This window comes from Zootoca vivipara, chromosome 12, assembly GCF_965207765.1.
Source record: "Zootoca vivipara chromosome 12, rZooViv2.hap1.1, whole genome shotgun sequence".
Lineage (NCBI taxonomy): Eukaryota > Metazoa > Chordata > Lepidosauria > Squamata > Lacertidae > Zootoca > Zootoca vivipara.
The window spans coordinates 38,968,310-38,995,944 of NC_142595.1; the positions used below are offsets into that span (position 1 = coordinate 38,968,310).

Sequence of the window (27,635 nt, forward strand, 5' to 3'; positions counted from 1 at the left end):
TTTATCCCTGTTTCAATTTACAACGCTTTAAACCGAAAAGCATATTTGATGTGTATAGATCCAGCCTTGGTATCTTCTGATACGTTGTTTAATTGCTGTAGGTCACTTTGGGAACCAACCATGGCTGAAAAGCAGGGGTAATCTAGTAATAATTATAATAATAATAATATAGCAGCTCTGTGATCCCCTGATCAGCCAGGGGCACCCAGGCTGATCACTCAACAAGGATCCTACCCAAACTTCCCCTCAGGCTGCTCCAAGTTGCATAAGGGCATATGAAAATATTACGTGAATGCCTTTTGTTCCCTTTAACCTTCCGCGTTCAAAAATTTGACGTTGTGAAATTTGAAGTTAATTGCTGTTCAGCTAATTAGCACATAGGAGATCCAGGTGATAAGTAAATGGATGAGAGACTTCATGCATCGACGTGGGCTGGTGTTAATCTAAGACCATTGTTCTGCCTTAGACCATTGTTCTGCTGCTGCATAGTTGGGCACCAGAGTTCTGAAAATTTCAAGTGGAGGCAGACAAGGCAGAGGAGGATTTGGGATGGCACGACTGTTGCAGTTGCACTGGGTGCTAGTGCTGCAACAGTGATGTAGAACGGAGCATGAGAGGTGGGTGGGGTGGGGTGGAGAGGGTCCTGAATTTTAGTGTCACACAGGGCGCCGCTGAAATTCGAGAAGCCAAAGTCCACCACTGGACAGTGCTCCCCCTCCACTATTGGAGATGTGCCTCTGCCTACCAGCCACTAGGAATCACACATGGGGAGGGAGAGGTCCTGGTGCATTTCTGGGCTTCCCAGACGCATCTGGTTGGCCATTGTGAGAACAAGATGCTGGACCAGATGGGCCTTGGGCCTCATCCAGTAGGGCTGCTCTTATGTTCTCATGCTAAATGGTGACACTGATCACATAGCCAAGGAAAATGACTGTGAACGGGGCTGGAGCATGTACTGCTTTGGTGCTGAGGGTTGGACAAGGCTGAGTGGGAGAAGTCTTTTTCCTAACATGCCCTCTCTGCACAGGTAGCAATCATGGCTCCCACGCTGAAACCAATCACACATCTATTGATGTTGCTGCTCTTGGGAGGATCCTATGTTAGCTGTGAAGGTAAGCCTCTGCGGCAAAGTGCAATGGTAAATCCTGGAGCGCAGAATTCCCCGGGAAGAAGGATTTGATGGTTAAACCGCTCTGAGAATTGTAGCTCAGAATAAGGAGCCTCCTAGCGACTCTCATTATGCATAACCAACCATAGCTCCCAGAATTCTTTGGGGGAGGCCATTACTGAATTCTCCCAGAATTCTTTGGGGGAAGTGATATCAGAGTACAGTGGTACCTCTACTTACGAATAACTCTACTTACGAATGTTTCTACTTACGAACGGAACTCCGTCCGCCATCTTGGATGCAGTTTAGATAGGATTTTTCCTACTTATGAATTTTTAGATAGGGTTGCTTCGACTTACGAATTTTTTCTCCCAATGCATTCCTATGGGATTCGACTTACAATTTTTTTTTGACTTACGAATGTGCGTTCGGAACGCATTAAATTCGTAAGTAGAGGTACCACTGTACTTTAAATGTATGGTGCGTATGTGTTGTTAACTGGTCTCTGGTTGGAGACTCAGGGTTCACAGAGTCCAAGGCTCATTTCTTTGGCTCATCATGAGGCCAGAGTTTCGGATTAGTTTCGTGGAAGAAAGTGTTGCATCAGTCCTTGGGGAATTAACCGGTTATGCAATCTTATCATCTCATGTTAAACCAGAGAAAGGACAGGAAACCAATGGATTTAGACCTATGCTTTCTCCCTTCTCCCCAACATACTCATTTTTCCACACATTTTTTGGCTGGAGAATTGCATTACAAAATTCGGAGAGGTGTGAATGTAGAAAGCTAATTGTGTTTCAGCTCACTATTATGGAAAATGCAATTAAGGGTGTGTGTGTGTGTGTGTGTGTGTGTGTGTGTGTGTGTGTGTGTCAGATTAAAATACTAACCAAACGAATTTCTCCCCCATCCTCCTCTCTCTCTGTGTGTAGAACAGGAAAAGTGGAGGTATGAAATGGCTGTAATGGGGGCCAGAAAGATGGGTGGCGCTGGGCTGCTCTCACTTCATGCAGTGGCATCAATAGACAGCCCCAGTCTTCTCTTGCCTTATGGATGGAAATAAGGCAGAAAGATGTGTGTGCAATATTCTCAAGTCTCTAATACTGTATAAAACAAACTTTCTGCCCTCCTTGTTTGAAGTGCAGGGGTCATTCAGTTTGTAGCTTAAGGGTCAATTATATTAATGTTAAAGTCAACTAGCTAAGAGGGTGATGGGTGGAGGTGTTGCTTAGTAACCAAGCAGAGTTGCAATATTTTCACTGAGGTAGCACATGCTCTGATTGGCTGTGCAGTTCGGAGGGAGTTTTCCGCTCTGTGTACCTGATTGAATGTCTTCCTGCTAAGTATAAGGCTTATACCGATCTGAGAAAGACAAGACCTCTGTTGTTGTTCAGTAAGTGTTATCGGGTTTCTTTTCTCTACAGACTCCCATCTGCTAACACTTCTCTCTTTCTCCTGCAGAGAAATGGTGTTATGACAAGCCAATCTGTGGTAAGCAAAACAGCATTACTTGGTTTCATCCACAAGCTCAGTACCTCCCAGTGTAAGAAGTAAAGACTATTTCTCTCCAGTAGTGCAGTTCGATCGCTGAGGCACAGAAAGTGTAGCAGGCTTCTCTAATGGCGCTTCAAGCTCTCATGCCCACAGAGCAGCCTGTTTAATCTGCTAGGCAGGAAGCTGGGCTGAGCCGTATTCAGCCTGAAAGAGGCCTCAGCACAAACTAGGCCACCAATCCAATCATGCCAGTTTGAAGTTCCCAATTGGTTCCTGGTTCCCTATTGGCAGTTCCAAGTTTTCCATATTGAAGTGGGACAAACGGGTAGGAATTTCAGCAGTTGTTCAATCCAAATTAGTGTTTAGGCCAGGAATGGGGAACTTCCAGCCCATTGGCCAATCCTTCCTGGCCAGAAGCTCCAGTTTGACCCGCAAAGCCACCTTCCCAACTGCCCACCAGCTGACATCACTTGGGAGGGCGGGGTTAAATCCTGCATGGGTGGGAGGACACCTTCTCAGGAGGGCGGGGTTAAATCCTGTTCCAGCAGCGAAGAGGTGTGCACAACCAGAGAAGCAGGATTTGACCCCTTGCTTGTCAGCTGACAAGTGGGGGGGGGTCAAACCCTGCTCAGTTTGGCAGGATTCCAGAAACTCCTGCTAGGACGAAGGAAGAAAATGTTTTTGTTTTAGCGACACCTGAGGTTAAAACAAGTTCCCCAGCCCTTTCTTAGGGTGATACCCTTCCCCATTCCCAATTCCCAGAAAAGTGAATTCTTCCCCATCCTTTGCAACTTCAGTCCACAATTATGGTCAGAGTGAGGATCCTGGTTGCAGTGGGCGACTGGGTGTTCAGGATCAGGCCGTGACTCCCAGATTAATCAATATAGTGCTTGTGTGTATATGGTACTGGAAGGCCGACAGTCACCCTTTCTGCTTTGATAAGCTGTCCTGCCCAAAGGGAAGGCAATACTCAATTTTGCCTTGGGTTCCTCCTCTTCCTCGCTGGCTCCACACCTGCTTCTGCCTCCCTCTCCCTAGGCCCCGCTACATGGAAACACCTGGGCCAGTGCAACGGCAAGAAGCAGTCTCCCATTAACATTGTCACCAAGTATACACAGCCTGATTCCTGTCTGGGTCCCTTGACATTGTCCGGATATGAGGACCGTTGGAGGCCGCGAGAACTTTTGAACAAAGGGGATTACCGTAAGTATAGGCGACTTGATCAACGGTGGGCGATGTAGAAGGCATTGGGAGAGGTCTTGAAATTGGGACTCTGACTGCAGGCGCGTTATTCTGTGTGTCTCCATGGAAGCTGCTGGCTTCACAGCTATGCTTCAACACAGTGGAGAGACCCAGATAGCGGCATTGTACCTACCAGCTCAGCAGGGTTGGGCGACGCTATAGGACAGACTTTCCCCAAACTGGTGCCCTGTTGCTAGACGACAGCTTCCATCATCCCTGACTATTGGCCAAGTTGTCGGGCTGATGGGAGTTGTGATCCCAGACATCTGGAGGGTGGTGGATTGGAAGGTTGCTGCCACCGGTTAAATGGGCTCCGCCAAGTCTTTTAAAGCAACGATAAGATGAAAACGGATTTAAAAATGCATGGCAGAATTCAACATATCTGAGTTGACTTGTCTAAACGGGGAAAAGGTTTTAGCATTCTCCAAAATGTGTACAGCAAGTGTGGGGGCTGCCACACTAAAATATAGATTCCTCACAAGTGAAGAATGGGTGCCATGCAGCTCCTAGTAACATGGCCAGTGCTGCACATTGAAGGGGTTGAGCGAGAATATATTGGGTAAGGAAAATCTCATAGGTAAACTGGCCCCAGGGAGAGAGAAGTTGACATGTACTCTGTCTATGATGTACAGAGGTTCCTGTCTCTCTTCTTTATAGCCTGCCATCAGTTAAAGGGCAGCGAACAACTGGTGTTATTAAACCGCCTATACATAGTCTAAGATGCAGATAAAACCATTTGCCAAGAAGAGGAGTTTGGCCCTGCAGTACTTCATAGGATCACTGCATCAGCAAATGCACAACTACAAATTCAGGAGGCTTGAAAAATAAGCTTTGATGGTTTCCTAAATCGAAAGACGTCACAGAGCTACTTAAGCCATTGCAGAACTGGACTGTCCTATCAACATAGAGCAAAACCAAGCCGGGAGGGGGGGGGAGAAGCAGCTGAGCAAGGAAAGTGGTGGATGGGGGAAAGGATAAGCTCACTTGTCCCCCACCCTACCCACCACTTCTTCCCTCTAAATTGTACCCTTCCAAGATTAATTTTAGGCAGTAAAATTAAGTACAGGGGAACACCTGGCCAGGGGCCAAATTTGGCCTGTCAGCTCCCTGCCCATTTGGTCCACAAGGCCGTTTTCTCCCAATCACACCCACCTGCCATGCCCCTGATGTCTACCTGTCCCACAACTGACATATGACTGGATTGGCTGTTTGGGGGAGGGGGAGAATTCTTTTACATCCCTAAATCCTACAGAAAGGACTGAACCCCATGCCTATCAGCTGATGCACTTGGAGTTCAATCCTGCTTGTTTGCTTACCTGAATCCTGCACGGTTACTATCTCCCCTCCCCCACCCCCGCAGGCAAACTTTGACAGGTGTGTGGTATCACCCACTTGTCAATCACCAGATGTCATTATGATGGCAGAATCGGCCGATGGAGTGGTGGAGATAGAAAGATCTCGATTGCTGGGCTAGAAAGTTCCCCTGCCCCTGATTTTAGATATACAGTGGGGAACTTATTAAAGGTCACAATCCATCATACTTTTGCTGCGTGAGAATACTCGTGTGTAGGCACCTCGTTAGCAGCTTTCGTCCATTTAGCAGAGTTTCTGGAAGCAGTGGTCAGCAATTGAAGTTACACTTTGAGATGAAACACTCGCAGACACTGTAAAACTCAGTCAAGTGATTTATTGCTTGGCTGGTCACAAATGCATCACGGTAGCACTATTTACAATCATTATAGCATTAGCTGTAAAAGCATACTTAAGTTTCAGTCCCTCTTTCTCTTTAGGAACAACCTAGGCAGACACAATCTATTGGCAGTCATGACATAGCAGTTTGCAGACAGCATTTGTTGGTCAGTCGTCTGCAAAAAGCAAAAATGAAAGTTCTCCTTTGATCTGCACTTCCAGCTGAAGCTGCTCATGCTCAGAGTGCCACTCCCACTTATATACGACTGTTCTGAAGTCTTCTCCCTGTTTCTGGATGAATTGACTCCCTGAAAGACCTGCCTTCCCAAACATCACATGCATACACACAATACATTTAATGTGCATTTAAAGTGCATTTGATCCTTCTAGAAGAATCCTGGGAACTGTAGCTTAACTTTTACAGAACTACAATTCCGAACTACAATTTATTACTGCATTGCAGGGGGTTGGACTAGAAGGCCCTTTGGGTTCCTTCCAACTCTACAATTCTTTGATTCTTTGAATTCCCAGCATCCTTTGCAAACTATAGCTTCCAGGATTCTCGGAGAGTGGAAATGTGTTTTAAATGTATACTGTATAGTACACACACAGCCACCTAGTTTGATCTTTTCTGAGTACACAGTTCTGACTATGTGAGCCATCTCTTAACACTTCAGCATTTTGCCTCGCTGGCGGTGGGAATCCTGGAAACGTTATTATTCTTTTTTTAAAATAAAGGAGTCATCACAACTCAACACTTGCTTTGTTTCTTGGATCCATTGCAGCTGAGGTTGAGATGAAGGAAGGAGCCACCGTTTCCAGCCCCAGCCTCCCGGCCAAGTACCACCTGAAGTCCTTCCACTTCCACTTCGGCACCAACCACCATGCAGGCTCAGAACATGCCATTAATGGCCAGCACCACTCAATGGAGGTGAGCCATCTGGGAGAACAGGGGAAGCAGCAATGAGTTGTTGTTGTTGTTGTTGTTGTTCAGTCGTTTAGTCGTGACCCCATGGACCATAGCACACCAGGCACTCCTGTCTTGCACTGCCTCCCGCAGTTTGGTCAAACTCATGTTCGTAGCTTCGAGAACACTGTCCAACCATCTCGTCCTCTGTCGTCCCCTTCTCCTTGTGCCCTCCATCTTTCCCAACATCAGGGTCTTTTCCAGTGAGTCTTCTCTTCTCATGAGGTGGCCAAAGTATTGGAGCCTCAGCTTCACGATCTGTCCTTCCAGTGAGCACCCAGGGCTGATTTCCTTCAGAATGGATAGGTTTGATCTTCTTGCAGTCCATGGGACTCTCAAGAGTCTCCTCCAGCACCATAATTCAAAAGCAGCAATGAGAGTGAGCAACAAATGGGCAGACTAGGGTAGCCAACCTGGTGGTGCCCTGTGGACATTTGTGGACTACAACTCCCATCAACCTCAACAGTTGACCATGCTGGCTGGGGCTGATGGGAGCTGCAGTCCCCAACAGCTGAGGATTTTAGCCCAAATATTATTGTTCTGTTGCCCTGGACCTATAATGTCGTTTTCCGCTCTCTGGTGTTCAGGCTGTCCTCTTTTCTTAAGATCTTGGCTACCGTACTTCCAGATGCAGACTGGTTTGGGCACAGAGCCTCAGAGTTGCTGCTGGGGAAGCTGCAGCTATGATTTAGAATGGAGCACGAGAGGCGAAGGGTCGCTGAATTTTGGCGTTGCACAGGGTGTCACTGAAAATTGAGACCCCAAGGTCTGCCACTTCCAGATGGCTTGTTTATTGAGACTTCATCTCAAATTGTTTCCACAGTGTGCCAGAGTGGTGTAGTGGTTAAGAGCGGTAGACTCGTAATCTGAGGAACCGGGTTCACGTCTCTGCTCCTCCACATGCAGCTGCTGGGTGACCTTGGGCTAGTCACACTTCTTTGAAGTCTCTCAGCCTCACTCACCTCACAGAGTGTTTGTTGTGGGGGAGGAAGGGAAAGGAGAACGTTAGCCGCTTTGAGACTCCTTCGGGTAGTGATAAAGCGGGATATCAAATCCAAACTCCTCCTCCTCCTCCTCCTCCTCCTCCTCCTCCTCCTCCTCCTCCTCCTCCTCTTCTCCTTCTTCTCTAAATTCGTGGGGAGGTTAGGTGATATTGGCTGTTTATTGATGAGTGTTCATTTGGATTAGTTTGCTGGGAGATTATGCAATGTTGCATCAAGCAAAGGTTAACCCACACTTTCTCACTGCCCCGGCTCTTCTTTTTAAGAATTCCACTGAGGCTGCAATTAAGGCTCCTGGAAACTCTGGGCTATCACTTGTTTATATACTGTATCTCCCTCTCCAATTCTGAGAAACACTGAGCAAAAAAGGCAAACATTCCAGGGCAGACCTTCCTCTTCAGCAGACAGCGTGTTTGCAAACATATGCTCCTAGGCTAGTTGGGGGAGTAAGGTTGCCTTTGGGTTAAGGTTACCAGATTTTTTCCCCAATGAATCTGGGGACACTTTTCAACTTCAGTCGAATTCAGTGGATTTTGTCAGGGAACTGGTTTGCAAATCTGGGGACTGTCCCCAGGAAACGGGGACATCTGGTAACCTTACTTTGGGCTGTCAGTATCGTACAGGAGGGATTCAAGTGCATCGTAGAACTTTAGGTTTGCACAGTTGAAGTGGATTAAAGCAACACTCTGTCATTTTAACACAGCAAATCCCTTTCCAGCAGATGTTTTGTACTTTGAGATGTGACAGGGAATGCATTGAAAGGTGTGGGATGGACCAATGATTAAGGGGAAGGCATGTAAACACCTCACGAGGAAATCGAGTTGCAGGATGAATGCTCATTATCATCAAACCAGCAAACAAATCAGAAGACATGCTCAATAAAAGACCGGACGTAGTTTAACTGGTGCAAGCAAATAGGGATGAATGCTCTGATCATAGCTGCCAAGTTTTCCCTTTTCTCGCGAGGAAGCCTATTCAGCATAAGGGAAAATCCCTTTAAAAAAGGGATAACTTGGCAGCTATGGCTCTGATTATCTGAAGGAGCTCTTACAGAACATAACAGCTAGATTTAAAAAATACACAGCAGTGGTAAATCTATGGGCAATGCAGAGTTTAGTTGCTTTTGGATGAGAAAGCATCCTGGAGATTTATGGGGTTGTATCTTGTGCTGCTTTCAAACCCACCCCAAATATGCAAGCAGAGCACTTTGGGAGCAGACCGACTCCTAGAGGAGGCAGCACAACTGTGCTGATCATAGCTCGCGTCTCCAAAAGGAGCAACAGCACTCCAGGGATGCCTGAGTTTACGTGAAAGGCGTGTGGCTCAGCTGTAGGGAATCTGCTTGGCACTCAGTAGAGCCTTGATGGATTGAACCAAAGACACATCTAGTCTAGTCTAGCACCCTCTTATCCAGAGTGGCCAGCAAGGTAGTTCACTGTTACCCACTGAACTAAATCCAAGAATCTCGCTCTCGCTCTCACTCTGGCGTAATTTAGAAACACCATTCTCACTTTCCCTTCCCTTTCTTTCCCCTTCCCTTGCACCAGCTCCACATCGTTCACACTAAAAATGGCATAAGTGCCGAAGAAGCGGCGAAGGACCCGGAGGGATTCGTTGTCCTGGGATTCTTCATACAGGTGAGGAACGGCACAGAGTGGCCCATGCTTGTGCAGTCAAAGGGTGGATTGGTTCAGGAGCCCCTGAACCCCCTGGGGGCTGTTGTGGGCTGCTTAGGGCTCAGCCCTCTGGAAAGGAGGAGGCCAAGAAGCTTACAGAGATAATTTCCTGTAACAAATGCCATTACGTTTCGTGTCCCCGTAGAAGACCTTTGAGGCTCCTTTTGACGGTGCATGGGCTTTTCTGGCTAGTATGCTGCAAAGAATCCCAGAAAAAGGTGAGGCTCCCCCATTCCGCCTCCCTGCCTCCATTTCTTAGAAAATGAATGGATCTTTCTTCCTACCAGGCCTCTCACCTTTCTTGTCTTTCCCCAGGTAACTCTGTGCCACTGAATGGGGAATTTTCTCTTTCGGACTTATTGAAACCAGGAGATAAAGACACCGTTAAAATTACGGACAAGTATTACCGCTACCAGGGCTCCCTCACCACTCCCAACTGCTCTGAAGCTGTGACCTGGTTTGTCTTTCCTGATGTCATCAAGGTGCACCCCTATGTGGTGAGTGGGTGCCATCTATTCTTTGAGGAAGGGTGTGGGGGGGGGTGGCAGCTGGAGGGATTGAGTCCTTAGGTTCACTGAATGGAGCCTGCTGGGGTCAGAGCAGACTGAGGCCTAGGCGTTTTGATTCGTGGGTTCTTAGGAAACAGACATGGATCACAAGGTCGCCACCACAAACAACACCCTCACGTTCAGATCCCCGACCCCAAATAGGTCACTGCATGCTGCAGGAGAATTCCCAAAGGAATGAGATGCCTGCTCTACAATAACTTGGAGCAGGGCTTTATTTGTGGCAGCCCCTCCTCTGTGGAACAAAGTCCTCTGTTGACATGAAGCAGGTGCCCATTTTATTATTATTATTATTATTATTATTATTATTATTATTATTATTTATACCCCGCCCATCTGGCTGGGTTTCCCCTGCCACTCTAGGCGGCTTCCAACAAATACCAAAATACATTAAAATATCACAGATTAAAAACTTCCCTAAACAGCTGCCTTTAGGTGTTTTCTAAATGTCAGGTAGTTTGTTTATCTCCTTGACCTCCGATGGAAGGGCGTTCCACAGGGCGGGCGCCACTACCGAGAAGGCCCTCTGCCTGGTTCCTTGTAACCTCACTTCTCGCAGTGAGGGAACCGCCAGAAGGCCCTCGGAGCTGGATCTCAGTGTCCGGGCTGAACAATGGGGGTGGAGACGCTCCTTCAGGTATATAGGACTGAGGCCGTTTAGGGCTTTAAAGGTCAGCACCAACACTTTGAATTGTGCTCGGAAACGTACTGGGAGCACTTTCTGGGGGAAAATATGAGGCTGTTTCTGTTTCAACAAACTTTCTGTTTTCTGTTTCAACAAGCTTTCCCAGCTGGGTGGATAGGTCTCTGCCGTGCCTATCCATTTCATATAGTTTTTTAAAACTCATTTCTGGGTTGTTGGTTTTTTTAATGCTGCTTCCTAACCATTTTTGCTGTTTTTATTATATTTCGTAGATCATCATGGGACAGGTGTGGAAGGTGATCCGTTAGTTAGTTCATAAGGATGTAAAATCAGATTGTACTATCCCAAAGTCCCTTGCAAAAGGGACACAATATTTCAGGGTCCATAAGGAGTTCCAGTCCTAAGCAACCAGGTTTCCTTGAGAAGTCAACTCTCATCTTGATAGGGGTTAAGGTGAATTACATGGTCCAAAGTGGGAAAGGGTTGAGGACCCAGGCATCAGAAGAGCCAAAGGTTGAGAGTGTAACCCAAGATAGACAGGCAGGGAGTCAAACTCCAGAGGGAACAATGTAGAGGAAAAGGAGCAGGTGTTTTAGCCTGACAGGACCCTCCTCATACAAGTAAGTCAGGGCCTGCTCAGAGTTGGCCTCCTAGTTCCACACCTTGCCCTTGTTGGGCCTGGTGGAACCTGATTGGTCTGTGAGACCAGCTGACTGAGGGCTCTTGTCAGTTAAGTGGTGGGGCATCCCCTTAGGAGGTACCTTTGAGAAACACACCTCAGCCTGCAAGGTTTGTGGCAGGAACAATGGGATGCTAGGTAGCACAGATAGTGAGGTGCTGGGCTGGAGCCCAGTTGTAGTCCTGATTTGAGACTCTCACGTGTCCCGCCCCACCGGTGCCTCACATAATATTGGGGCACATCCACACCACACATTTAAAGCACATCTGACACACATTCAAAAATACACGACTTCCCCCAAAGAATCCTGGGGGCTGTAGTTTACACCTTGCAGAGCTACCATTCTCTGCACCCTTTAATAGACTAGTCCTCAAGATTCTCTGGTGGAAGCCATGTGCTTTAAGTGTACAGTGTGGATGTCACCTCAGTTTACTAGCAGCCCAGATTACCTATGACCTCGCTGAGCCACATTCTCCATAGAATGAGCGTGGTCCCCAGGGAAGTTCCCTGGTGAGGTGCTATAAGGGATTCTGGGAGCTCCTTTGCATACCTCAAACACTTCAGGAAAAGTTTCAGTGAGCAGGCTAGGTTGCCCCTTCCTGCGCAAGGTTTTCCTTAGAGTTAGGGTTTCCCTGCCAAGGAGGCCGCACAGAATCTTTACGGATCTGGGCTTGGCAACAGCAACGGAAACTTCTAGGTCAGTAGGTAGTGTCTCCTTTCACAGTCGTTTAGAGAGCTTTCATGGCGGAAGGCCACCTTGATCCCCAGGCACTCGAGTTCGAATTTAGACATTTGACACTGGTCTCTTTGCTGCATGGGTTTCCTGAGCTTGTATGCGCTACTCTCATTTTCTCTTCCCCCTCCTCCCATTTCTCCTGTTTTTCTTCCTAGGTGAGGAAATTCACCAACTCGCTCTTTTTTACCACCAAAGAAGAAAATCGGCGTATGCAGAATAATTACCGTCCCACGCAACCATTGAACAACCGAGGGATCAGTGCCTTCAACCTAAATGAGTATGATCCGAAACGTTGCCCTGGCAATAGTTTTGGGGCCAAAGAGTATGTGGATTGCAAAGACGGATGGCAACAGAATTCTTCTGCTTGAAAGATCTGAGCTACGCAGGGAGTTCCATCTCCTGACCCAAGTATCAATAATTTCTCAATGTGGTGTGTTTCAGAAGGGAGACCATATTCTCTCCCCCCCGTCCACTTTTGATGATGACTCATATGAGGTATTTCTTAGAAAAATTAAAAACACCTCTATCACCACACACACATGGTTGGTTTTATTTTATTAAACTTACATTTACTCGATTTATACTCACACTCAGTAGATAGTAGATAGACTCAGTAGACAGTATATAGAAGATAGAAGTAGATAGGGTCTGGTTACTTCTGTTTCAGTGTATCTGTGTATCTGAAGAAGTGTGCATGCACATGAAAGCTCATACCAAAATAAAAACTTAGTTGGTCTTTAAGGAGCTACTGAAGGAATTTTTTATTTCAGCAGATAGAAGAAACTCATGAGATTTCAGGTGAAGAGTAATTATGCTGAGGTGTTTTAACAGAAATTGAGCCCAGGTTTTGAGAGTTGACTGTGATTAGTCCCTCTGGCCCTTCCCCACACAAAATGGAGGCGTTCCTAATCCTATGTCCCTCCAGTAGTGAGGAATGCAGCTTATTCTTTTATTTCTTTAACATGCAAATGCTGAAACATTTTGCTAAAACATCATGCACACCAAGAGTTCCTTCAGTTTAATTCCTGGTTGGTTGGTTGCTTCGCAGTCTGGTCTACTGTTCTCAGGGTACTTCTGCCCATCACAGAGAGGAAAATTACCTCAGGTCAAGGAAAAACTTGGGGATAGCCATACAGGACTCCCCAGAGACTGTACTCCTTGTGTGGAAAATGTGGTGGCGGCATGGTGTCCTCCTATATATTAAGCCCCTATGGTTAGAGGCATAGTGGGTACACAGTTGGACATAGGACCAGGGAGACACGAGTTCAGATTAAAGTCTGGCCCTAACTTGAGGCAAATCGAAGCAATTGCATCGGGTGCTGGGTCTAGGAAACAGTGAATTAACACCTTCCCAGCCCACAGCGCAAGGATCTTGTGGCTATGCAGGGCTCTCCAAAGTGCTTGCCCCATCCTCATGCAACACTTTGAGGACAGCGGGTCCCTTCTAGGTTCCTGAGTTGCAGGGGGTTGGACTAGACAGAAGTTCTGTTTTGGGGGACAGGAGGTGGGCAGGTGTTTAGGACTCCCTGGTCCTGAATGGGGTAACTGTGCCCCTGAAAGACCAGGTGTGCAGCCTAGGAGTCATTCTGGACTCACAGCTGTCCATAGAGGCGCAGGTCAATTCTGTGTCCAGGGCAGCTGTTTATCAGCTCCATCTGGTACACATGCTGAGACCCTACCTGCCTGTGGACTGTCTCGCCAGAGTGGTGCATGCTCTAATTATCTCTCGCTTAAAGGTAAAGGTAAAGGGACCCCTGACCATTAGGTCCAGTCGTGACCGACTCTGGGGTTGCGCGCTCATCTCGCATTATTGGCCGAGGGAGCCGGCGTATAGCTTCCAGGTCATGTGGCCAGCATGACAAAGCCACTCCTGGCAAACCAGAGCAGCACATGGAAACGCCGTTTACCTTCCCGCTGTAGCGGTTCCTATTTATCTACTTGCACTTTGATGTGCTTTCGAACTGCTAGGTTGGCAGGAGCTGGGACCAAGCAACGGGAGCTCACCCCGTCACAGGGATTCGAACCGCCAACCTTCTGATCAGCAAGCCCTAGGCTCAGTGGTTTAACCACAGCGCCACCTGGGTCCCATCTCTCGCTTGGACTACTGCAATGCGCTCTATGTGGGGCCACCTTTGAAGGTGACCCAGAAACTACAATTAATCCAGAATGCGGCAGCTAGACTGGTGACTGGGAGCAGCCGCTGAGACCACATAACACCGGTCTTGAAAGACTTGCATTGGAACCCAGTACGTTTCCGAGCACAATTCAAAGTGTTGGTGCTGACCTTTAAAGCCCTAAACGGCCTCGGTCCAGTATATCTGAAGGAGCGTCTCCACCTCCATCGCTCTGCCCGGACACTGAGGTCCAGTGCCGAGCGCCTTCTGGCGGTTCCCTCGCTGCGAGAAACCAAGTTACAGGGAACCAGGCAGAGGGCTTTCTCGGTAGTGGCACCCGCCCTGTAGAACGCCCTCCCACCAGATGTCAAAAAGAAAAATAATTATCAGATGTTTAGAAGACATCTGAAGGCAGCCCTGTTTAGGGAAGCTTTTCATCTTTAAGAAATTAGTGTGTTTTAATATTTCTGTTGGAAGCCGCCAAGAGTGGCTGGGGAAACCTAGCCAGATGGGCGGGGTATAAATAAATAAATTATTATTATTATTATTATAGATGACCCTTGTGGTCCCTTCCAACTCCATAATTGGTCAAAGGGAGGCATTCTTGGTGAGTTGGGGGGGAGTGCCATCATTGGCGTCTTGCCATGACAGCTAGAAAATTGTAAAACAGATTTTTTTAAATGAGTTAAGTCTAGAATTACTGAAGTTCATTTAAATCTTTAGCTGCTTTTCTCTTTTGCAATAAAATTCCTAGCTGCTCTGGCAAAGTGGCAATAGCGCTGGCACTCACCTGGACCACCTCTCTCAGAATGCTGCGACCCGAGTGCCCCCTCCCTTAGAGCTAGACAGGCAGGAGATTGAGAGACCACATTAGGAACAGCAAGGCAGTTATAAAGTAAGGAATAATTAACATCGCTTGCCTCTATTCATGTCAGTGCAACCACACACACTGCAGCACACAATCCACTTAATTTAATTTCCACACACATTTGCCTTTCAAGTCACAGCTTATTCATTAGTTCTCAAAACTATTTTTACAATAGAAGTTCCCAAGGAATGATCAGTAAGTAGCATCCCATGCATTTCAATTCGTGAAAGTTTCCACTTTAAAAATTGTGTGGTTTTTTTAAAAAAATAAATAAGTGATTTTCCACCATTGGAGATTGGTCAAACACAGTGCTTTCCCCCCTAGAAAAATAGGTGCTGGTACTCACCGTGAAGTTGTTACAGGGTGTGTCACGCTTTTTAACAAAGAGAGAGAGAGAAAGACAGAGAGGTGCCAGTACGTTCTACGAAGTTGTTACAGTACAGTAAGTGCCACACTTTTTAACCACAACAAAAAGAGGTAGTGGTACTGAGTACCATTGAGCACCCCCTAAAGCACTGGTCATATAACAACAAGAAACAAACAAACATTTCAAGAGAGCAAGGAAGGTAGTTAAAGGGTGGCTGTTTGCCCCAGTTTCTCAGCTAAGGAGAAAAATCCTGATATGTAAACCTCTGGTCCCAGTTGCTGTTTCATAGCATGATGGGGAATGAGTTGGGTCACACATGCACGCACATCGCTTGGTGCCTCAATGGCAGCTGAATGTGTGAACACGCTGCACTGGAGAGGTGTAGCCTTTGAGATGTTGACACTAGGTACTATGGGTTTTCTCTGCAGTGTGAATATGCCATCCAAAGTCACGTTTGTGGGAACAAGCAGAGCTTCTGCCAATTCCTGCTAAAATTAGAGCTGAAATCAATGTTGATTTTTTTTTTAATCATTGGAAGTTTTAGCCCAGACAGACCTGAACCTCAAAGGCCACAAGGAAATCTATATTATTTCAAGGGATTCCCCGCCACCCACCCACCCTTTGCTTTTGTTGACACCTGAGGTTTTGGTATGCAGTGTATCAAAATGTGCGTCATTGCTCAAACGCTGGTGGTAGTTCTATTCCACTTAAGCCCAAACGTTGATCTGGAAACTCAAACACCATCGAGAAACAAAGCCACAATATAAGATAGGGAAATGTCAACAGCGAGCCCATTTTGAATGGAAAGTTTCACTTCAGCTCTAGCTGTAGTGGACTGAACTGCACTCCTCCCCCCCAGCACTGGGCATCCTAGCTCCTATTGATCTCCTTCTCTGTGCTCCTCTCCTCACTGAAATCTGCACCTCCCGCCTTTTTAGAGTCCTTTGCCAGTGCTTCTGGTACTGGTTGAGCTGGTTGAGAGGTAGATGGAGGTGAATTGAAGTTCCTGAGGGGGACAGAAAGAGTTGTGGCCTAGCTTTGGCCTCTCTGGAGATCATGTCGACTCTCCCTCCATGTGGTTCCTACATCCACCCACCCGGCCCCAGCCTTTATGCAGGTAAGAAGGATGCAAGAGTAGCCACAGAAATGAAGAGGAGGAGCACTACTGGTGGAGAGGCTATCGAGGCAGCGGATTTGTGCTTCAAAGCGGCAGACGATTCCACTTTCCGGTCCCCAATGTTCTGCAGGGGGCGGTAGTTGTTCTCAATATGGGGCCCGGTGGAGGACTCCGTTGAATGAAGCTCATTCGGAAAAGCATGCACCTATTGGAAGGGAGAAGGAAGGCATCAGGTGGTGGTGGCACATGGCAAAGGAGGAACTCCTACGTCGGGCAGCGGAATCTACCCGGTGAAGACCAGGATGTGGCAACTCCACAGCAAGAGTTACGACAGCATGGAGCTGAACTGAGGTTTCTCAGCTGCTCTTTAATTGCTGGAGAATTCCGGTTCTCCCCTGGAGAACGTTCAGCAAACTGCCCCCTCACTCTCCAGTTCCATGGTCCACAAATAGCACACAGAATGTGGGGCACACATTTCTGTTCAGCCCTGTGACACTGCTTTTGACAGAATAGGATAATGTAATGAGACAAATAAGGAACTGGGAAATGGCTCTGTTCTCTCTGGTTATCAAAGTGCTTCCTTCTCAAGGCCACCTCCGCTTTCAAAGCCTCTCCTGCCCTCCCAGTGGTGCCTTCAGCTCTCGTCTACCTGCTATTTGGCCATCCTCTGACCCATCTAATGCTCGCCCTCCAGCTCATCACACCTGCATCTTGTACAGAAAAATAGGGTCAGGGTTTGGGGTTGACTGTAGAATCTAGCTGCCTGAGAAATCTAAGCTTCTATTTCTCCAGGCCTCGTCTTTTAACTTCCAGGTAGGGCTGGGAGTGTCCCCTGCCTGATACCCTAGAGTGGGCCATAGCTCAGGGACTGAGCTCTTTCTTTGCAGGTTCAATCCTTGGTACCTCCAAGGATGTCCCTTGTCTGAAACACAGGACAACCAATATAGACTATATTGAGTTAGATCAGTATTTCCCCAACTTGGGTCTCCAGCTGTTTTTTTTTTTGGACTACAATTCCCATCACCCCTGACAACTGATCCTGTTAGCTGGGGGTGATGGGAGCTGTGGTCCAAAAACAGCTGGAGGCCCAAGCTGGGGAAACCCTGAGTTAGATGTACCAACAGTCTAATTAAGTATTTGTTCCTACCTTCCTGGCGTGGTGGCTGTGGGAGAAGGAATCAATAAACCATAGGCCACCACCCCAAAAGCCCAATTTCTAGTAGATAATAGCCATTTTTTTTACTTCAAACGCCAAGAAAAGTATCTTGATCCTAATTGCAAGGGGAGCCCAAATAGAAGAAGCCAATCTCCCAAATTTCCCTCATGTACCTGTGCTGTTCAGTTGGCCTCTCCCAACCTAGTGTACCTCAGATGTTTTAGACAACAGCACCTCCTACCTCTCTAAGGACTTCTGTGCCTCAGCATTCTGCCTACACACAGACACACGCAAGATGGCAGCACTCACCACGTCTTCCGACACCAGAATGGGGTCGGCAAAGATGGTCCACAGCACAACCTCGTCACACCCAGGGGTGGTGAGGGACCCAGGATAGCGGTAATAGCGGTCAAGCTCCGGGCGGCCCAGCAAGTCCTGGAGAGAGAAGCTGCCATCGAATTTTGTCTCTTCACCTGTACAGGGGGAGGTAAGTTGGTTGCATCTGTGCTCCACACTTAATTCTCATCCTAACCTACATCACATGGTTGTTGTGAGGATAAAATGTTTTTTTTGGGGGGGGGACTTGAGTTCCTTAGAGGAAACGTGGGATATAATACAGATTTCACAAATAATAATAATGGTTCCCCAACAAGGGACTCTGGAATACAGTCATACCTCAGTTTAAGTACGCCTCGGTTTGAGTACTTTCAGTTTAAGTACTCTGCGGACCTGTCAGGAGTATGGACAGGAGTCAGGCTCTGGGGCCTGTAGTGCTTTGCAGGACTGGGGCCTGCCTCAGCTTGTGCTGGAGAAGCAAGGCGTGGCCACACAGGTGGAGACCTCAGCTTGTGCTGGAGAGGCAAGGAGTAGTCTCTCAGGTGAGGCCACTTGTTATCTCACTGCACCTGGTGGCAGGAGCTGGGAGGGTGTTATGTACTGAGCTGAATCCTAGAACAATAGGATTCAGAATCAGCGGGAGCTACCCAATCCAACTCCAGGTGGAAGTGAATCCGCAACCTGATTGGTCTGCTGGAGCAGCCAATCAGGCGGCTGGCAGAAGTGAATCTGCTACCTGATTGGCCTGTAGGAGCAGCCAATCAGGCTGCAGGCAGAAGTCAATCCATAATATAATTGGCCCACAGGTGTAGCCCTGAAGTAGCCAATCACGCAAGGCCCATTGTGTAAATAATGTATATAAGCAGATGGTTTGGGGAAAAGATTCATTCGTCTTCTCTTCTCCTCCTTGATGACTATGAGCTGAATAAAGAGCATGAAATTCACTCTTGACTCCGAGTATATTTCAGAGGGATAAAAGCTCAGTATTTCCCTTCAGCTCTTTGCCACAGCAACGCTATCCCTGCCTGGTTGCATCTGGCCTCCTGCTCCTTGGACCCCTGCCTTGCTGCCGCCTTGCTTCTTGTTCCTGGATCCTCCGCCTTGCTCCTTGCTCCTTGGACCCTTGCTTCGCCTTCGCCTTGCTCTTGCCCCGTGGACCTTCGCCTTGCTTCTTGTTCCTGGACCCTTCGCCTTGCTCCTTGCTCCTTGGACCCTTGCTTTGCCTTCGCCTTGCTCCTCGACCCTTGGATCTTCGCCTTGCTTCTTGTTCCTTGAGCCTTCGCCTTGCTTATTGCTCCTTGGACCTTCGTCTCTGCCTTGCTCCTTGACCCTGCAACTGCCTGCGGCTGGACCCTCAGCCCGGCACCTGTTCCTGCTTCTACACCACCATCTTGCCTCTGGTCCTGACGCCCGCCGACCGGACCGTGACAGGACCTGTCTGGAACGGATTAATCCACTTTCCATTACTTTCAATGGGAAAGTTTGCTTCAGGTTAAGTACGCTTCAGGTTAAGTACAGACTTCCAGAACCAATTGTGTACTTAAACCGAGGTACCACTGTACTGCAGTTCTATGTAAGGTTCCGAAGAATTCCAAGGGACTCTTGCGAAACCACCATTCCCAGGATTCATCAGGGAGGCGACTGAAATAATCACACCTCCCTGCCACTCAAATTGGCAATTTTCTTGTTCCAATTCATTGTGGTAGCCCTGATGGATTCTCTGAGATGAGAGAAGAACCAGATGTTTTCCTTGGCTTTCCGCTCACTGATGGACTTACCCTTTTCCTCAACGTCTTTCAGCTTCTTTTTAAACAATTCCCATGCTTCAGCTGTCTTGCCCTGTGCCTTCTCATAGCCCTGCAGTAAAGAGGAAACATCATATACAGTAGTGTAAAATAAGACCCAGAAATAAAGTGTGATGAAGGAACCTAGGAATCCCAGGACTCAGCATCTCCTGTTTTATCGTCTTCCTCCCCTTCCCAGGGCTACCTTAAGAAGCAGATGAAGGCAGGAATTGTGGTGCTCATCACTCATGATGTCGTTGGCATTATCCAACAGGTGCATACTTTTTGGAACTTTGTTCCAGCGGGAAAAGATGGTCATTTGAGTGCTGGGAAAATGCAATTACAGTGGTACCTCTACTTACAAATTTAATGCGTTCCGAACACACATTTGTAAGTCGAAAAAATTTGTAAGTCAAATCCCATAGGAATGCATTGAGAGAAAAAAATCGTAAGTCGAAGCAACGCTATCTAAAAATTCGTAAGTAGAAAAATCCTATCTAAACTGCATCCAAGATGGCGGACGGAGCTCCATTCGTAAGTAGAGTTATTCGTAAGTAGAGGTACCACTGAATCTCCTTGAAAGAAGTGCTTCTTCAGAAGCAACACTGCCCATTTATCAAGCAGGACAATCTACTGCTTGTCAACAACATTTGCTTCTCCCAGTTCTTCCGTTTCCACTAGGGAATAGCCAAGTGGTGTTTTCAACAGCCGTGCCCCCTTCCCAGCGAACTCGAGGCAAAGCACTTCATTCAGTGGCCTGGTTTGCACATCACATTAAGCCATAAGTCAAGTGAGTGACTGGTCAAGAGAAAAACTTGCCACAGTTCCCAGAATCGTTTGGGAGAAGCCAAAACAACCAAAATGCTTTAAAATTGATATCCCAGCTGATAGGATAGACGTGCACAAACCTTGACCTCCACAATCCCTCACCTGGACAAAGAATGCTAGCACAGCAATGCCCTGTGGGTCCTTCAAGGCTTCTGATACACTTGTGTTGTTTTTGGTGTGCACGATGTGTAACTGCAGGGGGGGGGGAGAAAAAGATTGGGTTGGGACATATCCTTGCTGACCCATGAGCAAAGAGATAGACTGCAGTACACAAAAGCCTGATGCATATTGGAAATCCATCCTTGTGTCTACTCCCGTTAGACCCGGTCATTCATAATTTCTGAAAAGCCCTCTGCCTTGAAAGCTTTGCATGCCCTGATAAATACAGTATGTATGGAGTTTATGCTGCTGTACTTGCACATGCTCAAAGGAACAATTATTTTAACAAAAAATATTTGCTAATGGAAAGAAAAATAAATTTAATAAAAAATATGCCAGCTGACATTAACATGCTATCAATCCCAGAATCCAGGTAAGGAAAGATATCCTCACCTCCATAGAGTACCGTTCGCCGTTTATGTGGTGCTCTGATCCAGGTTTGTGGACTCCATCTCCCCAGTGGAGGTGAAAGGCCTTGGCTGTGTATGTAGCCGGAAGCCCAGGGCCGCTCAGTTGGAGACCTTCGCCCAGTTCTATGTCAACTGCAGGCAAAAGGAGAAACCAGACCAATCTCTATTAGTGCATCAAGAGTGCTGGAATTCTCCATCGAAAAGCTTCTCTTACTGCTTTTGTAGTGGTGTCATTTCAATCAATGACACGCAGGATTGGGCTGGGTTGGTGACATTTTGGTTCGTACGATCGGGAAAGTGAGACCAGGGTCAACCACAGTTCCCAGGGTTCTTTTGAGAGGAGGGGAAATTTACATGTGCTTTGAAGGTACAGTGTGCACATAGCGACAGAAGTGCATTTTTAGGGTGGGTGGAGGGGGCCGAGTTTTATCCTGAAAGAGAAACATCAGCGTCCATCACACACTGACAGTCCCATCCTAACTGCATCTCCTCTCAAGTATATCCTATTGATTTTGACAGAGTAAGCAGAGTAATGATTTTGGATGTCAATTGAACATAATAATGATTTGTGACTTATTTGTTACAGGTAGGTAGCCGTGTTGGTCTGACATAGTCGAAACAAAAAATAAATAAAAAATCCTTCCAGTAGCACCTTAGAGACCAACTAAGTTTGTCATTGGTATGAGCTTTCGTGTGCATGCACACTTCTTCAGATACACTGAAACAGAAGTCACCAGACCCTTATGTATAGTCAGAGGGTGGGGAGGGGTATGACTTATTTGTGTTGATTTTTGAGGGTGCTAACTTTTGCCAGGAAGCCTGACAATGGTGCCTTACTAAATTTTAATTACATCATCAACTGGAAACTAAAGTACGTAAAAAGTGCCTTTTCTTCAGCAGGGGATCAGTAATGTGGGGTGCAGTGCTGCGTGTCTAGAAGGAGGTGCTTACCCCCCCTTCTCTTGCACCCTCTTCCGGCTATTGCCAACCTGGCGCCCTCCATATGTTTTTGATCAATTCCTGTGCTAGCAGGGGATGAAGGGAGTTGACGTGCAAAATATCTGGAGGGCAGCAGGCTGGCGAAGCCTGGATCCTGCCGAAGCACATAGAGCAGGCCAAGAACAAAGAGCAAAAGACAAGGAACTCGATGGAGCATTTCCCATTGATGATTCGGCCATTCAGACATCCCCATCAGAGAGATGCAGAACTGCCTGCTCTGCTATGACACTGCGTGAATCATTGCCAGGGTGGAGGGTGGGATTTTCTCCTTCCAATCAGAAAGTGACACTACACACAGAACAGGTGGGCTGCCCTGAGGGCAGGCGATTCTGAGTTTGAAAAGTACCGATCTCTCTAATAGCCAGATCAGGTGGTCAGTGCGACCCACCAGCTAAAGGAGAGAAGTACCAAGCTGTTCTGACCTGAAAGGGGGAAGAATCTCACCCCCCCCCAAAAAAAGCATGCTATCATGGGGCCCTGGCAAGATGTGGGCAGAATGCAGGTGAAATCTCTTGGTCTGCCTACAGCCTGTTAAACTGAAGGGAAATAAATGAAGCTCCCCTTCAGAAATCAACAGGCTGCCTTTCCAAACCTGTCCCAAGCTGAGGGGAAAGGTTGGGAGATTTTCCCACACTCTTCCGGGCTCCTCCATGTTGCCATCACTGTAAAGGTAGGGGAAAGCCACCTTTTTACTAGGAATGGCACAAACAGGAAGGGATGGAGTTTAGCAGCTTCCCCATCTTGCAGTTTTGGGTCTTTTTTTTTCATACTTCCCTGCTACCTTAAGGACTAGAAGCATAGTGTTTTGAAAACAAAATGCTTGCACACTCACCTGTTTTCCCTGTGTTCTTCATTTCCAGCAGTTTTTTGGTGTCGTTGTAGCCGGTGAGAGTCACTGCACCCAATTTGGAGTTATGCCTGACACTGGTGGTGACAATATCGATGGGAGATTGCCTCTTGCCGTTGCAATGACCTTGGGATGACCATGTGTCAGGTCCTGGTCAAGGAAAGGAAGAGCCAAGAATAAACAGAGTGGTAATTAGAGATGGGGCACTGAATTGAATAAATAAAAAGGAGAAGAAGAATTAGCACCAGGATTCTAAACTTCCTGAAAACTATATCCTCTGTTAGGCAGCCCTCCCACTTAGTCCTAGATCTGTATGAGGAAGTGGAGAGGAAAATGCACTTTGCACATGTTCAGAGGCATTTTAGTCCATTACAGAACAAAGCCCTGGAAATAAAAGTTGAGTTTGGTGTGACGGCCTTGGCTCAAAAGTATGCCTTGCTTGGAATCTGGGGCTAAAGAGAAGTTGGGGCTGCTATTTTTCTTACCACATAGTAGGCTGTCGTAGCACCAGGAACCTGTCAGGAAAAGAAAAGAGGGGGCATAAGTTTATGGGACCGAATCCATGCAAAGGGGAAGATCCAATTTCACCCCCAGGAATTATCCATTAAAGCCCTCCCCAGAGCAAAATGGAGACACTTAGGATATGGGTGGGGTCAGCGTGGCGTTACCTGAAGAACTGGCGTAGCATCCCCCAGAAAGCAAAAGGACCACCACAGTGAAGGTTGCTGGTACCCAAACAGAAGCCATAGTATGCTGGAGAAAAAGTGCAGGAGAACAGATGAGTAAATGATACCATCCTTGAACAAATGAGACAATTCTTGAACAAGAGTCTGGGTCAATAGCAGCATACAGAATTTACCAATGTCCGTTTGGACATGCAGAAACCAACGTTATACTTGTAGCTGCTCTGCTCTCTACAGGTGGCAAGCGTTATTTCCCCAGGCGACCACAAGGTATAGAAACAGTTCGAATTTATATGGACTCCCACAGGGTAGGTGGAGTCACCACATAAATGTGGATTAATTGGGTGGCAGCAGAGCAGTAACGAGCAACGAGCGTCTTCAAACTAGACAAGAGAAAACATGCTCAAAACCTTGCGGCCAGAGGTTTAATGTGGCTACCAGAAGCCCAGATAAACGAGTCTTGCAAGGTTTGCAGAGCGGATGAAAACTTTAGCAAGTCTTGGATTTTGAATTTGGATTTGTATTTGATACCTGAAGGAGTCTCAAAGCAGCTAACATTCTCCTTTCCCTTCCTCCCCCACAACAAACACTCTGTGAGGCGAGTGGGGCTGAGAGACTTCAAAGAAGTGTGACTAGCCCAAGGTCACCCAGCAGCTGCATGTGGAGGAGTGGAGTCTCGAACCCGGTTCCCCAGATTACGAGTCTACTGCTCTTAACCACTACACCACACTGGATTGAAGGTCAAGGGAGTCTCTCGCACGGCCTCGGGACAGCTGCCAGTAACATTTTGTCTGTGTAACATTCTGTCTCTTTGAAATTGGTCTACAGGTGGCTTAAAAGCCGTTCTCCTTTGGATCCATCTGCGGCTTTGAGGGGCGAGAAGGTAGCATCACTGCAAACAAGTTCAAACCAGTGTCCAAAGGATTGCTTGAAATTTCCCAACTTTCCCAATGCGCTGGAAGTGGGGAAATGCATGAAAGTTGTAGGCAGATCGTCTCGTGTAGGTGGTTGTGTGCAAATCTTTCGGTGTGTACAGGATACGGGTGCATGGGAGAGGCACACTTGTGATGATTTGCACATAGGAAGCTACAGGGCTCCATTCTGGCTCTGTACTGTCTATGCTAATGGTTCCCAATTGGTGGTCCATAGACCCAAGGGGTCCATGTAATCTACCACGGGGTCCGTGGCACCGGCCATTCACACGACAAAAACTACCATAGGGTTACTGAAATTTTCAAAAGTAAGGGGGGGGCCATGTCTTGGTTTTTTAAAAACGGGGGGTTCGCAATACTTAGGTAATTGGGGACCATTAATCTGTGTTGACTGGCAGCGGCTCTCCATGGTCTGGACAGGAATCTGTTCCAGCCCTGCCTACAGATGCTGGGGGCCGAATCCAAGATCTTCTACATGCAAGGGAGAAGCTCTGCCAACCAGTCACAGACGTTCCCACATGCCAAACCACAAGCCACGGCCATGCCCATTCATTCACTTCTCATAAAATGGTTTACCTTTCTAAAAATGACAGGGTTAAACTGTAGGACATGAAGAAAAACCAATCTTATTATTATCGCCATTATTAATTTACTAATCGCCTTCCAAACCACGGTCTCGAGGCATTTTACGTATGAGACAATTAAAAACACTTAAACACAAAAACCAAATGCATTTAAAACAAGACTAAAGCCCTAACAAGCGGACAGTTGTAGTAAAGACCCTATTTATCCAGCTGGGAACAAAAAAAATGTCTTAAACTGATTCTGGAAAGTGCAGATAATTTCCTCCTGGATGTAACTGCCACAAGAACTGGTGAGGGTCACCAGTGCGGATGGGTTAAAAAAGAGATTAGAATATATATACGCCAACTTTTTCCTCCAGTAAAAGTTCCTGTGCCCTTTCTGCAAGACAAAGCAAGTGGAAATTCCCTTAGCCACTTGGATTTACAGGCTGGATCCTTTTCACCTGTCAAAGAACTTTTGACGCCAAGTAGAGCAGGAGACTCTTCATCTCAAGGTTGTGGGTTTGAGCCCCACATTGGGCAAAAAGATTCCTGCATTGCAGGGTGTGTGTGTGTGTGTGTGTGTGTGTGTGTGTGTGTGTGTGTGTATATATATATATATATATATATATATATATATATATATATGGAGGTGGGAGGTCTAGCCAGAGCTGCTAGCTATGACAGCTGAATGGATCCTCCATTAACAGAAGCAGTATATCTCGGAACACCAATTGATGGGAATGAATAACAGGGAAAGGACTATCATCTTCCTGCCCTGCTTTCCAGAGGCAACATGAACAGCCGCTTTTGGAAACAGAATGCAAGATTAAGCTGACCCTCCAGAACGGTTCAACAAAGCACTTCTATTGTTATTAAACACCACAACTGTACCCCTGAACGCATGTAAAGTTAGTTTCTGCCAAATGATTTCCTTCCAAATCTGGGGGTCCGGTCCCCATTATTTCTCCACCCAGCCCCAGGTAAACTCACCTGTCAAGTGTGCGCCTCTCTCCGTCCGCCTCCTGGGCAAGGTGACACAGATGATGGTGGAAAAGCATCTTGGCTCCGTTTAGGTGGATATATATATCTGTGCATTAAGGTCACCGCCCCGTCTGCTTCTGGGGCGGGTGGAATTACAGAGAAGGGGAGGGTAGATTACCAGGAAGGAGAAAAGAGAAGATAAAAAGGAGCAGGCAGGCAGGCAGGCAGGCAGGCAGGCAGGCAGGGACGCAGCAGGGAAAGGGGCAGGCCTCAGGCAAATCCATGTAGGCTTAGTCCCCTGCACCTATTCCTGGGGAGGGCAATGATTTCATACGCAAAGGCTGTGAGCAAGTCAATTACACAATTAGGAAATGACTCGAAGTAGGAGCCAACCTTTCAACATGAGGAAGCTCACGTCCCCATTTCTCAAAAGCAACCCCTTCCTTCCCCCCCTCCCCTGCTCCAGAACCCAGGGGCTGATCTAACCACTAGATTCCGCTCCCTTCTGCAAAGTAGGGCCCTAACCCCTGCACAGATGCATACTTGCCTTTCAGGGGATTAAGGACTCGCCCGGCAATGAAATCTCTCCACCTTTCCATCCTGATCCCAAGTGTTCTCTTTCTCAAGCAACCCAGAAGTACCGGTTTCTTCCCACCAGCAGGGAGGGTTGCCAACTTTTTCCTCTAGTAAAAGTTCCTGTGCCCTTTCTGCATGACAAGGCAAGTGGAAATTCCCTTAGCCACTTGGATTTACAGGCTGGATCCTTTTCACCTGTAGACGCCAAGTAGAGCAGGAGACTTCATCTCAAGCTTGTGGGTTTGAGCCCCACATTGGGCAAAATGCATCCTGCACTGCAGGGGGGGTTAGACTAGATGACCCTCAGGGGTCCCTTCCTACTCTACAATTCCATGATTCTAAGGGGAATGAGGCCTAAGGTGCAGGGATAGATGGAGGCTTTGCAATTTAACAGATGTATGTTGGCACGTTGAGGGGTGATGCGAGTTGTAGTTCAAAACGTCTGGATTGTGTCAGTTTTTCCTCCACCCAAACACTCTCACAAAGCTAAGGTTCCCACTTTTTCCTCCTGAGCAGGGCTATGGTTTTTGTAACAGTCGCCAGGCAGGCAGAAATTCAGCAGGCGAAGCTTCCCTCCATCACTGCATCTCTGTGCCAGCTTTATCTCTACAGTCAAAGACATTGGCAGGTTGCAGAGGAGAGGGAGAGGGAGAGGAAGAAGAGAAGCAGGGCTCCTCCATCAGCTGTGCTGACAGACCAGATGCTCTGGCTGCTCTTTCCCCTCATCTCAGCCATTCCATCAGGTTATTAGCCAGGCATCCCCAAACTCGGCCCTGCAGATGTTTGGGGACTACAACTCCCATCATCCCTAGCTAACAGGACCAGTGGTCAGGGATGATGGGAATTGTAGTCCCAAAAACATCTGCAGGGCCGAGTTTGCGGGTGCCTTTAACGGTTATCTGAACTATTTCAACTCAAGCTATGTGGTTTTTTAAAAAAATAGGAACTGATGGCACCTGACGTTTGGTTTCTTCTGCCCTACTCCCCATTCCCTTTTCCTTTTCGGTCATTTTTGAAAATATCTGAAGCTTGTGGGAAGGAACAGCCTTTTGGAAAATAATGATTGATATGTAAGCTGCTGTCTGGGAGCTTTTTCAGCTGAACAGCGGGG

At 47.3% G+C, this 27,635-nt stretch overlaps 2 protein-coding genes across 5 annotated transcripts in view; one reads left to right on the forward strand and one right to left on the reverse strand.

The window, feature by feature from the left end:
* LOC118094676 (carbonic anhydrase 4) overlaps positions 1 to 12,335 on the forward strand; it is a 39,879-nt gene extending 27,544 nt beyond the window's left edge. For all 4 annotated transcript variants that reach the window (XM_060281697.2, XM_060281698.2, XM_088655414.1 and 1 more), the window contains 8 exons: positions 1,028 to 1,112; positions 2,570 to 2,599; positions 3,641 to 3,805; positions 6,319 to 6,464; positions 9,049 to 9,138; positions 9,323 to 9,395; positions 9,493 to 9,674; positions 11,957 to 12,335. In XM_060281697.2, the coding sequence (XP_060137680.2) occupies positions 1,037 to 1,112; positions 2,570 to 2,599; positions 3,641 to 3,805; positions 6,319 to 6,464; positions 9,049 to 9,138; positions 9,323 to 9,395; positions 9,493 to 9,674; positions 11,957 to 12,169 (975 nt within the window). In that variant the 5' untranslated portion in view covers positions 1,028 to 1,036 and the 3' untranslated portion in view covers positions 12,170 to 12,335. The remainder of the gene's footprint in view (positions 1 to 1,027; positions 1,113 to 2,569; positions 2,600 to 3,640; positions 3,806 to 6,318; positions 6,465 to 9,048; positions 9,139 to 9,322; positions 9,396 to 9,492; positions 9,675 to 11,956) is intronic.
* A 3,779-nt stretch (positions 12,336 to 16,114) lies between these two features.
* On the reverse strand, positions 16,115 to 26,096 carry LOC118094677 (carbonic anhydrase 4). Its single transcript, XM_060281700.2, has 9 exons — positions 25,958 to 26,096; positions 23,455 to 23,539; positions 23,272 to 23,301; positions 22,772 to 22,936; positions 20,924 to 21,072; positions 20,474 to 20,563; positions 19,538 to 19,616; positions 17,733 to 17,896; positions 16,115 to 16,472 (listed from the first exon to the last, which is right to left on the reverse strand). Exons 2-9 carry the CDS (start codon positions 23,531 to 23,533, stop codon positions 16,260 to 16,262), a joined length of 969 nt encoding a protein of 322 aa, XP_060137683.2. The 5' UTR covers positions 23,534 to 23,539; positions 25,958 to 26,096; the 3' UTR covers positions 16,115 to 16,259.
* Between the last annotated feature and the right edge of the window lie 1,539 nt (positions 26,097 to 27,635).